Raw genomic sequence first — 13141 nt, forward strand, 5'->3', positions numbered from 1 at the left:
ACATGTCCATGTAAGGTTACTAGTTTTCTCATCTTGGACCTCAGGCCTGAAGAAATGATAGCCTTATAAACACCAAACGAGTATTAAGGAGACTTTTTCTGTTATTTTGGACATTTGGTGACAGCAGAGGCTGACAGAACCAAAGAGTCAGCTGTGACACTGTGGAACCCCATGGAACAAAGGGTCCATTGTGATGCAGTGGAACTCCATGGAACCAAAAGTCCATGGTATCAGAGTGAGGCCTCATGGAACCAAGGAGAGCATTGCTGACAGTGTGGAAGCTCCTGGACCCATGGGGTCATTGTGACAGTGTGGGGCTGCTTGGAACCAGTGGTCCATTGTGACACTGCAGAACCTTCTGGAATCAAGGGGATCATATTCTGCTATGGAACCCCATGGAACAAAAGATCCATGGTGTCACTGCGGTGCTCAGACCATTGTTGACAGTGTGAAAGCTCCTCGAACCAAAAGTCCATTGTGACACAGCAAGGCCTCCTGGAACCAAAGGTCCATTGTGGCTCTGTGGGGCTTCCCTGAACCAAAGAGACCATTTGGACACTGTAGGGCCTCATGGAACTACCTGGCACTGTGACACAGCGGGGCCACATGGAGCCAAGGTGCCACTGAAACACTGAGGAACCTCATGGAACCAAAAGTCCATTGTTACCCTGAGGAGCCCTGTGGAACCACTGGGACCATGGTGACACTGTGGTGCTCCATGGAACCAAGGGGCCATTCTGATTCTGCTTTCCCTTATGGAGCCAAGCTGCCACCATGACACTGCAGGGCCTGGTGGAACTAAGGCAGCCTTGTGACACTGCAGGGCCCTTGGAACCAAGGGTCCGTTGGGATATTGCAGGGTCTCATGGAACCATGGAGATCATTATGACAGAAGGGGCCTCATGGAACCAAAGGAGCATTGTGACACTGCAAAGTCTCATTGAATCAAGGACACAATAGTGACACTGTGGGGCTCCGAGGGTTCAAGGGGGCATTCTTAAAGTGCAGAATCAACAAGACCACTGTGACAGGAAAGCACATCATGGAACCACAGGTCCACTGTGACACAGCACGGCCTCATGAAACCATGGAGGGCATTTTCACACTTTGAGGCCTTGTGAAATCAAAGGGCCATTGTGGCACTTTGTGTCCCCATGGAACCAAGGAGTCCATTGTGACACTATGAGGCCCTGTTGGGCCTAAGGGCACTTGTGGCATTGTGTGGCACCATGGAACCAAGGGACCGTTGTGACACTGAAGAACTTCATAAACCAAGGGTCTGTTGTGACACACCAAGGCCTTGTGGAACAAGGAGAGCATTATGGCAGTGTAGAACCAAGGAGGCCATTTTGACAGTACAGAACCCAATGCAACCAAGGGTCCATTGTTCTACAGCAGGGCCTCATGGAACCAAGGGGTCATTGTGAAACTGTGGGGCATAATGGAGTCAAGGACACCACTGATACTGAAACCCACTGGATAGAAATATCTGAACAGAGTTTTGAGTATTTGAAAGCAGGTATTCTTTATTACAGTATGGTGGTGACTTGGGCCATCATTCCACCATTTGAGTGCACTGAGGATCAAATGAACAGAGTTTTTATCACACACACTCATTATGCATCCATTAGCTATCCCCACTTCCTTTGAGTTTATTTGACATAGTTGCACCCCTTACCACAAATCCTTTTATGATTCTTTGGGGTCTATCTTTAACATCTGGTGTCCTTTTTAGTTGACTGTTCCTTGACCCCTCCTTTTGAGTAAGAGCAACATTATTGTTTTGCATAACTTCTGTTTTGTCAGCCTTGCAGAGCTGAGCTGTCATCCTGCTTGCATTTTGTGTGACTTCTGTTTGCCACAGGTACATCCTCAATCAGTTTCTCCAAGGCTGTTCTGTTCTACTGTCCTTGACAAAAGTAAATGTTGTTCTGTTCTCCTGTCCTTGTCTCAGTGCTCGCCCTGCATGAGGCGTCTGCAGGCCCCCAACCTATGGGCCTGGGGTGGGCAAGTGTTCCTGGGGAACAGGGATGGGACAGATGGGCTGGACTGACCCAAGGATATTCCATTCCATGTCACACCATGATCCACAATCAACTGAGGCAAGTTGGGGGACAAGGAGGGTAGTAGATTAATTTCTTTTTTCAGACATTTTTCTTTCAAAACAGCACCAACACATACAGAATCCTCTCCTGCCACAAGGTGGTCAAACATTTTCTGCTGTTAAGACATTTCCTGTGGATTTGCTTTTTTTCTGTTTGTGACCTTTTCTTCTTGTGAATGGTTTGTTTGTGGGGTTTTTGTATTGTTGTGGGTGGGTCTTGCTTTGGGTTTTTTGATTGGGTTTGGGCATTTGTTTTTTTGGTTGGATTTGGGTTTTTCCCTATTGAACTGCTTTTCTTCTGATGCATAAGTTTTTTCTGCCCTTTCTTGGGTTGTCTTGGCATCTGACAGCAAGATAAATTTACACAACTCAGTCATCTTGCCCAATTACATTTTGCAGTCACCATTAACTAGATCAGTTCAGTCACAGTCACACATCAGTTCAGTCCCTGAGATTTGGCAGCATCCACAAAGAAATTGAAAGTTCATTTCATGCCATTTTAGAGACAATAGAAATATTCCACAGTGGTGGCCAAGGGCTGGTCACTGAGGGATGTCACCAGGGCATGGCTGCCAAGAGGACTCTGTACCATGGATGACATTTGACCCTCATTGTTCAGCTGAATTCCCACCCAGCCCATGTTCCACTCCTTCAGCCCAGCTCTCTCCAGTCTGGCTCTGAGGAGGCCACAGCAAACCCTGTCCCACACCTGGCTGAAGTCTGGTCACACAACATCCCCTTCTTTTCCCTCCCACGTGGGTTCAGCAGTCTCTGCCTTGTCCTGCCAGTGTCTGGAATGGCTGCAGGAGGAGTTGCCATATCCCATTCCCTGCTGAGCCTGACCAGGCTGTCACTCTCCCAGTCCCCCTCCCTGCCCTGTGTGCAGACTGGTTCCATGTCTGCCCTTCCCAAGTGCCCAGGACCCTCTGGGATGGCTCTGGCCTTTCCAAGGGGTTTGAGAGAGGTCCCACAGTGACACTGCCTAGCCTTCCCAGCAGCCCTGACACCAAAGGCCTTTTCCACATCCCTCAGTTTCAGGTCAGTGCCCAGAACACAGCACACCCCTGTCCAGGTCCTCAGGATGGTTCAGAAGGGAGGCAGCTCTGATTTCTCCCCACAGACCCTCACTCTATCCAATGTCTCTCTGTGCAGTCCATGGCTGCCCTAAGCATTTTTTCCTGGAGCCTCCCTGCCTTGGATATTTCTCTCTGTGCAGTCCTAACCACAACCCAGCGAAGAATTCAGGTGTTTTCCCAGAGGACATTACTCTCAGAGTGAAGTGGCCTCAAGGCCCTGTTTGTGCCACTGGAATTGTGCCACCCCTGGGTGCTGCTGATGGTGTTTGTGCTCACTGGGGTTCATCTCCCCACACACAGACACGATGCACTGCTGAGATCCCCTCAGTACAGAGCAAACATGGCCTGCTGGCCTGGTCACTTGGTGTCCCTCCGTGCAGGGAGAAGCAACCTCCTGCAGGTGTGGAGAGGCCAGTGCAGGCAGTGGTGGTTGCAGGGGCTGGTGTGGAACAATTGCCCTGGGGCACCTTCCCAGGCTGTCCCCAGAACAAACACACGGCCCAGGCCCTGCTCTGTGGCTGCCTCAGGTCCATGCCAGGAGCTCTGGCTGTGCCAGGACACTGCTGTGAGCCCCCCCTGCACACTCCCCCCCTGCCCAGGCACTGGACTTTGCTGTGCCAGGGCATTCCTGGAGCACATTGCTGACAGCAGCCCTGGAGGGGAGCGAAGCATCCCTGCCCTGCCCTCAGGAGACGCCCTTTGCTGCTGGAGCTGCTGTGCTGGAGCCCAGCTGTGTCCCAGCAGTGCCCATGGCCTGGCCCTGCCTGTGGCCACAGCAGAACAGTGACCAAACTACCAGAGCACTCCGGCCTTACAGCCACAGCAGGGCTGGCAAGGACAGGGTGGAGTTGGGCAGAGCAGATGTGGGAAGAGTCAGGGCCATTGTCCCTGGCTGTGCTACTGTGCTGGGAGTCTCTTCCCTCAACCTCTGCTCACAGGCAGTGCCGCTGCAAGGACAGAGAAGGGCTGAGGAAGAATCCTGGACACACAGGTCAAGGCAAGCACTTGTTTTTATTTAAATGCCAAGGGAAAAAGCCTCTTGCAAGTCTTTGTACTTCAAAAGAACGGTAGATATTAATGTAGAAATGCTAAGAGTAAAGCTGCACTATTTTGTAAAAAGCACAATAACAGTATAAAACAGTTACCAAATAAAAATGGACACATACGGGAAAAAAAAAGCTGAGCTTGTGAAGAGTTACATTCTGAAGGCTCTGCAGCAGAAAATGGTTCTGAAATGCTTCTGAAAATACAGTCCAATCAATTTTCTCAGGGCCTTCTTGAGCTCCTGGTTCCTCAGGCTGTAGATGAAGGGGTTCAGGGCTGGAGGCACCACCGAGTACAGAACTGACACTGCCAGATCCAGGGATGGGGAAGAGATAGAGGGGGGCTTCAGGTAGGAAAATATGCCAGTGCTGAGGAACAGGGAGACCACGACCAGGTGAGGGAGGCAGATGGAAAAGGCTTTGTGCCATCCCTGCTCAGAGGGGATCCTCAGCACAGCCCTGAAGATCTGCACATAGGAGAAAAGAATGATCACAAAACAACCAAAAGCTAAAGAGACACCAACCAATGAAATCCCACTTTTTCTCAAGTTAGAGTGTGAGCAGGAGAGCTTGAGGATGTGTGGGATTTCACAGAAGAACTGGCCCACGGCATTGCCATGGCACAGGGGCAATGAAAATGTATTGGCCGTGTGCAGCACAGCAAAGAGAAAAGCACAGGCCCAGGCAGCTGCTGCCATGTGGGCACAAGCTCTGCTGCCTAGGAGGATCCCGTAGTGCAGGGGTTTGCAGATGGACACGTAGCGGTCGTAGCACATGATGGTCAGGAGGAAATACTCTGCTGAGGTGAAGAACATAAAGAAAAAGAGCTGAGCAGCACATCCTGAGTAGGAGATGCTGCTGGTGTTCCAGAGGGAATTGTGCATGGCTTTGGGGACAGTGGTGCAGATGGAGCCCAGGTCAGTGAGGGCCAGGTTGAGCAGGAAGAAGAACATGGGAGTGTGCAGGTGGTGGTCGCAGGCTATGGCGCTGATGATGAGGCTGTTTCCCAGGAGGGCTGCCAGGGAGATGCCCAGCAAGAGGCAGAAGTGCAGGAGCTGCAGCTGCCATGTGTCTGCCAATGCCAGCAGGAGGAAGTGCGTGATGGAGCTTCTGTTGGACATTCCTTCACTCTGGCCATGGTGGACTATTGAAACAAGACATTGACAAGCTCTTTAAGTCAATCCAAAAGTGTTAATTTAGGAATTCTCTAAAAACTGCTTCTTTACATGTGGGGGAACTTCACTCAACATTTTAATTCTTGAGTTTGGGTTTATGCTCCGGATTACTGCCTCATCTTCAGCATTGCTCTCAGGCTGAGCCCCTGGGAAGCCCAGTGGGAAAACAGGGCTCCCTGTACCCCAGTGCAGTCAGACCTGCTGGAACCACACAGGAGTGCCCTTTCCTCATTACACCTCCCTCTAGTTCAGGGTCATTGAAAATAAATGTGCCTGAAAAATAAAGTTTAGTTTTTAAAGACTCCAGTTTCAAAGCCAGTTTCTCTAAGGCACTCTCTCTTTCCCGGTGCAGCTGGACAAGATGGGATATCAAGGACTGGTCTGGCTCTCTGCTGCTAGGAGTTGTGCCTACTGGGAGCTGTTTCTCTCTATCCAAGCCTTGTCCCTGCCAGTGCTGCCAGAGCCCAACCCAGCCCTGGGGGCTCAGCTCTGCCCTGCAGACCCCTCCCAGCACAGGGCACTGCCCAGGGGCATCTCCCTGGCAGCAGGGCCTTAAGGGCAAGTCAGACGAACAGAGATGCTGCAAGCCAAGGTGCTGCTGCTGCTGTCTGTAGGGAGAGAAGGCTGAGGAGGCACTTTCTGAGGGAGATCTGAGGCACATCTGCTGATGCCCAGGCTGACAGCGCAGGAGTCTCAGTGACACAGCCAAAGCTGACAGCCCCTTTCCCTTCCCTTGAGGAGAAAGCTGAGAGCAGCCCTGGCTATGCAGCACAATCTCCAGAGTAGGAGGAATCTGCCCTGATGGGGGTGGCTCCTTCCACCTCCAACTTCTCCCTACCGCACCCATGGGGAGCTGCCAGGCAGGCTGAGAGATGTCCCTGGCAGGTGGCACATGCCCTGGGCTGGCCAAGAGCCCTGAGGGCTGCAGGAGCGGCTCTGCAGGACAGCCCTGGGCAGCCCTAGCTGCAGCCCCAACTTCACCCCCTGCAGCCATCCCTGGCAGCAGGAGCCGTCCTGCCCTGTCCCTCTGACGGTGCCCAGGGCAGCCCCGTTCTGCAGCACATCCACCTCCTCCTTCTCTTGTGCCAGAAAGAAACTGGGAGAGTCCTCCTGACACATCCCCCAGGCTATGGGGGGTGCTGGCTTCAGGAGATCCCTCCAGGAGCACAGGGGACATTGCCCTGCACCCACACACTCACCATGCACAGGGCTGTGAAGATCCTTCCCCAGGTGAAGTCTCAGCTCAATGTCTTCCCAATCCTGATTGCCTTCAGCCTGGCTCCTGTCCCCTCAGTGCCTGCAGGCAGAGCCCTCAGCCCTGCTGGGCTGGGAGAGGAGCTGGTCCTGGGAAGAGCTGTTCCTTTAAAGCTCAGCAGCACAGACACAGCACAAGGACTTTAATGAGCCTCTAGGGGATTTGGTGTTGTTTATATCAGACTCAGTCCCTGAGAGAGGGCTCAAAAAACTTTTCAAGAACTCAAATTTAAATTGAAACTCTGAAGTTTCTTGAAGTTTAAATGGTTCCCACTGAGGAAGTGTCCCCAGGTTCCAGTTAGAGCAGAACACTGGAGGCAGTTATGACACCTGCAGACCAACAAGGCAAAGGTATCTCTGGTGCTGAGCAAAGCTGGATGTGTTTGAGGAATGCAAAGGGCCAAGGCCTGAGCCCCAGCCCCTGGCCAGGCAGATCCTGTCCCTCCCTCCTTGCTCAGGGCTCTTCCTGGGATGGGCACTGGCATCAAGGGCAGGAGCATGGGGCGGCCCCTGCCAGGCTGCTGAGCAGGGACAAGGAGGCAATGAGGCCCCAAGCCTGCAAGGGTCACTTGTCTCCTGCTCCTGCCTCAGGCCCAGGCCCAGCAGCCATGGCCAAAGTGCTGCCCAAGTTGGCTCTGGCAGGGCTGTCTTGCAGCTGCTGCCTATGCCTGTGCCCTGTGCAGCCCAGGCTGTGCTACGGTGTCCCTGCCCTGCACCTGTTGTAAATGAGAAGCTTGACTAGGCCAATATTCAAGCAGCAATCAATTTATTATATTCAATGGTAAACTATGAGCAATACAGCACTGGGTACATTGGGAGAAGTTTTCCCTCCAACTGCACACCAATAGTTGAGGCTTACAGGTACTTATAGGGGTACTCATCAGCTTTCTCAGCAGTTTCTATTCCAATTTTTACTCATCAGCAGTTTCTATTCCCAATTTTTCTGTCGCAATTCTATACACTATTGTGATTTAGTTTTTCTCGGGATGTATGCCAAAAAGGAGTATCCCCAGATGGTGGTGGTCCCGTTTCCGAAAGAAGAAAGACAGATCCCATCTAGTGGAGTCCAGGTCCCCAGATGTGGGTCCACCTTTTGATTGCAGAGACTATAAATCTCATAACAGTGATGTCCAGCTTCCCTTGGTCAAATATGTAAGTCCTGGAGTTTATGTTCATCTTCCTTTCTCAAGCTGCTTTTCTCTTTTTTGTTAAGGTGTGAGATAAGCATGTTTCCTTTATATATATTCCAAAGCTATAGTTTCAAGTATACAAGCAATATTCTAAAATTACTCTTCAAAAGGTTATTATTGCAGAACTCTTTGAAGCCCCAAAACAGATAGCCTTCAAGAAATAATGAGTTAAAACATAGAATGTGAGGCATTTGAAGAAAGCATAGCATTAAGAAACACATAAAGCAATAAATCAGCTAAAGCATGAAACACAATGACAGGAAAGAGAGATAGGGATAGGGGAACTGATGGGCTAAGCATGATCAGAGCCAACAATGTCAAACTGACCCTAAGAACTTTGCCAAGCCATAGAGACCAAGCCAAGTACACCGGGAATTGACCAAATTAGGAAAGAAGTTCAAAAGTTTAAGGAGGAAGACCCATCAGGAGACCCCAGCCCATGATGAAGGCAACCGGAACGACCACCAAGATGATCCTCAAAAGAGGTGTCCCCGCCCACGCTCCGCCTACGCCACGCCCCATATGAATATTCATGCAAAGATATGACTATGTATATGATCTGATGTAATTTTATATCCAAAAACTGTATAAAAGGCCTGCCTTTGTTACGGGAAACTCAGAAATCCATTTTGTGATTTCTCCGACACGTCACAATAAAATACCTCCTGCTTACCTGACTTAAGCTGAGTCTCTTAAGCAGTTATTCTCGCCTTTTGGGGCAAAATTCGGCATCATTTTCTGGCGACCCAGATGGGACCAGACAGGAGATCCAGGCCTTGAGGGGTCCTCCCGAGCCGAGTCCGGGGTCGGGAACCTCTGGGCGCCCCTGACGAATTTTTGTCAGAAGAGACTCCCCCCCGGACCAGCGCTTTTCCGTGGACGAAGGGTTCCCTGCATCTCCTGCTCCAATAAGAAGTATTTTAATTGTTTATTGGTTTTGGGAAAAAGCGCTTTGTTGGGAAACGGGGGTCAGACGTGACCGCCCGAAGGGAAAGCTGGGGGATGCCCCGGTAAAGAATCCCAGCTGGGTTAGAGTCCCGGCATTGGTTTTGCTGGGTTACATTCCTGGCATTGGTTTTGCTGGGTTACATTCATTCCCGGCATTGGTTTTGCTGGGTTAGAGTCCCAGCATTGGTCTTGTGAATGCAAAAAAAAAAAAAAAAAAAAAAAAAAAAAAAAAAAAAAGAGGAAAAAAAGAAAAAGAGAAAAAGCAGGTTAAAGTCCTGCTGGAAGGAGTATTTGTTTATCTTGGTATCTTTGGTCTGTTTTTACTGTGTGGGAAACTGTTTTTAACATTGTGTTTTATGTTATAACACTGTGAATTAAGGGTCAAGAACTAAGATTGCTCTCTGAGAGGTCTGTCAGCCGGTGATCTTTTTGTGTCTGTTCTATGTGTCTGTTGCAAAATCTTACAGGAAACATCCTGTCGCCCTCTCTGTAATCTTTTAGAAGAGAATAAGTTGATAGATGTCCAGGAAGAAATTTGTCACCCCCTGCAATTGTTATACTGTCTATGGTTGCGATTGCATGAATCTGGCAAACCGGTATCTCACGGTCTGTAGGCGACCTCTCGTGACAAAATCTGGTAAAAGTCTGTTCTGATATAGACCATAAGGTAGGAATTATTTCATAAAGGTGTGTGGGTATGGGTGAGAGTTAATGAGACGCAGCATCGCTGCGAAGCGAGAGGGAGTCCCACTCTGCATTTCCTGTTCTTCGCGAGAAGCCAGGTTGGAAAAGGACAAAGCGATTGAAAATTGTGTGTATGAAGTGTTAAAATAAATTGGCATACCGTACTTGCGAGAAAGAGACTGATCCGGTTAAACAGACACAGGGAATAGCCATGGGAGGTCAACAGAGTAAGGACGTGGATATGAAAACCCCCTTAGGATGTATCTTAAAGCACTGGAAGGATTTGGAGGGATTTCAGGGGGAAGCATAAGTAAAAAGACACTCCTTAAATATTGTACACAGTGGTGGCCATTGTACAAGTTAGATGACAATGAGAGATGGCCGCCGGAGGGAACAACTAATTATAACACTATTTTACAACTAATGCTTTTCCTCCGCCGGCTCAATAAATGGGATGAGGTAATGTACGCAGACATGTTCTTCACCCTAAGGAATAAACCTGAGTGGCAAAAAGAATGCGAAATTAATGTAGCCCCTCAAGATCCCCTAGTACTAGCCCTGGAAAGGGATAAGAAGGGTCCAAAGCCTAAGGAACGTTGCTGTGATGCATGTAGTAGAAATGAGAAAAAGAAGGGTGCGGGACCTACCTGTTTTTATTGTCATAAAAAGGGGCACCTGCAAAAAAATTGCAGAAAGAAACAGCAAGATGAGAAAACTTCTCAGAAAAATCAGAGAGGGCAAGAGTTTTGTTTAACGAAGAGGACCAAATTACTCCTAGAAGAGCCCTTGATAATAAAGCTAAGAGTAGGTCCTCAGAGTGAAGAATTTGTATTTTTAGTAAATACAGGTGTTTCTCGGTCAACAGTGACAAAATTACCCCAGGGATGTGAGATAAGTTGTGAGTGAGTTTCAGTAATCGGAATTACAGGAGAAGCTTTCCCTGATCCTGTAATAAAAGGAGTGAAAATTGAAACAAATGACAAATTTAGAGTAAATGATTTATTGTTGATACCAGAGGCCGAGGAGAATATGTTAGGCAGAGATCTAATAATAGCCCTAAATTTACAGATAAAACCCTGTGAAGGAAAACTTGGAATTCATTCTTTATCTGAAGAAGATAATCTAGAAATTAATGACACGGGTTGGCATTCAGGTGAAGTGGTAAAAAGTTTAGGGTGAAAGAGTCTAGTCCCCTTAGTCCCTCCTGGTCAGCGCGAGCCTGTGAATTTTAAAAAGGCAAGAAGGGACTATTTATACAGACTCCAAATATGTTTTTAGTGTAGTACATACTTTTAGAGAAATTTGGAAGGAAAGGGGACTTATAAACACTCAAAGGAAGGAGTTAATATATGGGAGATTAATAATTTCAAAAAAAAAATATAGCGATAGTTCATATAAAGGAACACCAGAGGGGGAAGGATATTAGAGTCAGAAAAATAATTTGGCTGATAAAGAAGCAAAAAGAGCGACCTTAAGAAAGGGAGATACTGAAATCATGACCTTACAAAAAAAAAAAAAAAAAAAAAAAAAAAAATTCAGCAGGAGACTCTTTCCCTTCCGCTAGTAGAATTGGCAGCTATAAGGAAATTAGGAGCAACATTTAAGGAGGAAAAGTGAGTTTTTCCTGATGATAGAATTATGATGCCAAAACCAGTGGCACATTAGATCTTAGATAACTTGTATAGACGGACATACTGGGAAACAAGAGCCTTTTGTGATCACTTCTTAAAATTTTTTCTGGTGTATGAGGATATTTGAAATTAGAAAGCAAATTACCCAGGGGTGTCTCACCTGTTAAAAGGTAAATAAGAAGGTGTTTAAAAGCCCTCCCTCTGGAAGATGCAAAATAGCCTAGCGGCTATTTCAAAAGATCCAGGTTGATTTTGTAGATTTGTTTAAAGTAGGTCGGTAGAAATATTTGTTAATTATAATAGATCAATTAACTCAGTGGGTTAAAGCATTTCCAGCGGCTTGGACTACAGTTCAAACAGTACTTTTTGATTGATACGGGAGCAACTTTTTCGGTTTTAAATCAGGAATTGGTACCTAAAAGAGATGAATCTGTACAAGTTGTGGGAGCAACAGGCCAACCAGAAAAGGCTTACTTTTTGAAACCCATTAAATACAAAATTGAGAAACAAATGGGAATTCATCAGTTCTTGTATTTACTAAATTCGCCAAAGCCCTTATTGGGAAGAGACCTATTGGAGAACTTGGGAGCCATAATAAAGTTCAACAAGGACAAATTGCAATTTCAAGTAAATGAGAAACAACTGATTACAGCTCTAAGCCTAACAATCAGTTGTGTGGAACCTTAACCTGAGAATCACAATTTTGAGCGAATCCTGAGCGAGACTCACCCATTAGTCTGGGCTACTGCTTGAGCGGGAGATAAAACAGCTGTTGATTTAGCAGTAACCTGGAACTCGCTCTTTGAGGCTTTAAAGGAATGGAGAATAGAGAGAGAAACGGAGCAAGATGCGGACAAAGAGTCGGGGCTGATACCTGACGGGGGGGGCTGAGGTAGAAGGGGGCTCTGATGGGGAACTTAGTGAAGAAAAGCTCGGATGCCATGGGAGTTACCTGGCATGCTACCAGAGCTTCTGGGAAAGCTGCCAAAGCTTCCGGGAAGGCTGCCAGAGCTTGTGGGCTGGGTACCAAGGCTTCTGGGAAAGCTGCCAAAGCTTCTAGGAAAGCTGCCAAGGCCTTGGAGAAAGCTCCTTATCAGCTTCTTCTTCTTCTCGCTCCTTTAGCTAACAGGCCCGCTGCTAGCCCCTTCCACAATTCCCCCTGAAATCAAAACAAGCAGCACCGATTTTTGTTGAACTTAAAATTGGGGCAAGACCGGTGGTAAGAAAACAATACCCTCTGAGGATAGAAGAAAGGAAGGGGATTGAGCCCATAATCAAAAGGTTTTGGAACTGGGGTTATTGATAGAATGCGAACCAGATTTTAATACACCAATCCTGCCAGTAAAGAAACCTAATGGAGCTTATAGACTAGTTCAGGATCTGAGAGCAGTAAACGAAATAACCAAGACATTACATCCGGTAGTTGCTAACCCATACACGCTTTTAACTAGACTGAAGGACAACTTGGCCTGGTTCACCGTATTAGATTTGAAAGACGCATTCTTCTGCCTTCCCTTAGCTCCCGAGAGTCAAAAGATTTTTGCCTTAGAACAGTGGGAAAGGCCGCTGGGAGATGGCACCCTTCTGCAGTACGTAGACGACCTCCTAATAGCAACAGTGACAGAGAAAGAATGCATTGAATGGACTATTTCCTTGTTAAATTTCCTGGCTTTAAGTGGATATCGAGTCTCTCAACAGAAAGCACAGCTGGTGCAAAAAGAAGTGGTGTACCTGGGATACGAAGCCTCCAGAGGACAGCGATCCCTGGGAGCAGCTAGAAAAGAGGCCATCTGCCAGATGCCTAAACCAGAGACGGTGAGAGATCTGCGCGCCTTTCTGGGGATGACAGGTTGGTGTCGGCCATGGATCTACCAGTATACTCGCTAGAAGGGAGAGCCCCAGCAGAACCCATCTAACACGACTGCCTGGAAACAATTGGGGCCATCTACTCCAGTCGCTGGACAATTGGTTCTTGGATGGCAGTAGCTTCGTGAAGCGAGGAGTAAGAATGGCTGGCTATGCAGTCACTACTACAG

The 13141-nt window shown here is 48.0% G+C and overlaps 1 protein-coding gene across 1 annotated transcript; it reads right to left on the reverse strand.

Annotated features, from left to right (window-relative positions):
* Nucleotides 1-4375: 4375 nt before the first annotated feature.
* LOC134434664 (olfactory receptor 14A16-like) lies at nucleotides 4376-12064 on the reverse strand. Its single transcript, XM_063183303.1, has 2 exons — nucleotides 12058-12064; nucleotides 4376-5238 (listed from the first exon to the last, which is right to left on the reverse strand). Exons 1-2 carry the CDS (start codon nucleotides 12062-12064, stop codon nucleotides 4376-4378), a joined length of 870 nt encoding a protein of 289 aa, XP_063039373.1.
* Between the last annotated feature and the right edge of the window lie 1077 nt (nucleotides 12065-13141).

Source organism: Melospiza melodia, unplaced genomic scaffold, assembly GCF_035770615.1.
Source record: "Melospiza melodia melodia isolate bMelMel2 unplaced genomic scaffold, bMelMel2.pri scaffold_45, whole genome shotgun sequence".
NCBI classification, from domain to species: Eukaryota; Metazoa; Chordata; class Aves; order Passeriformes; family Passerellidae; genus Melospiza; species Melospiza melodia.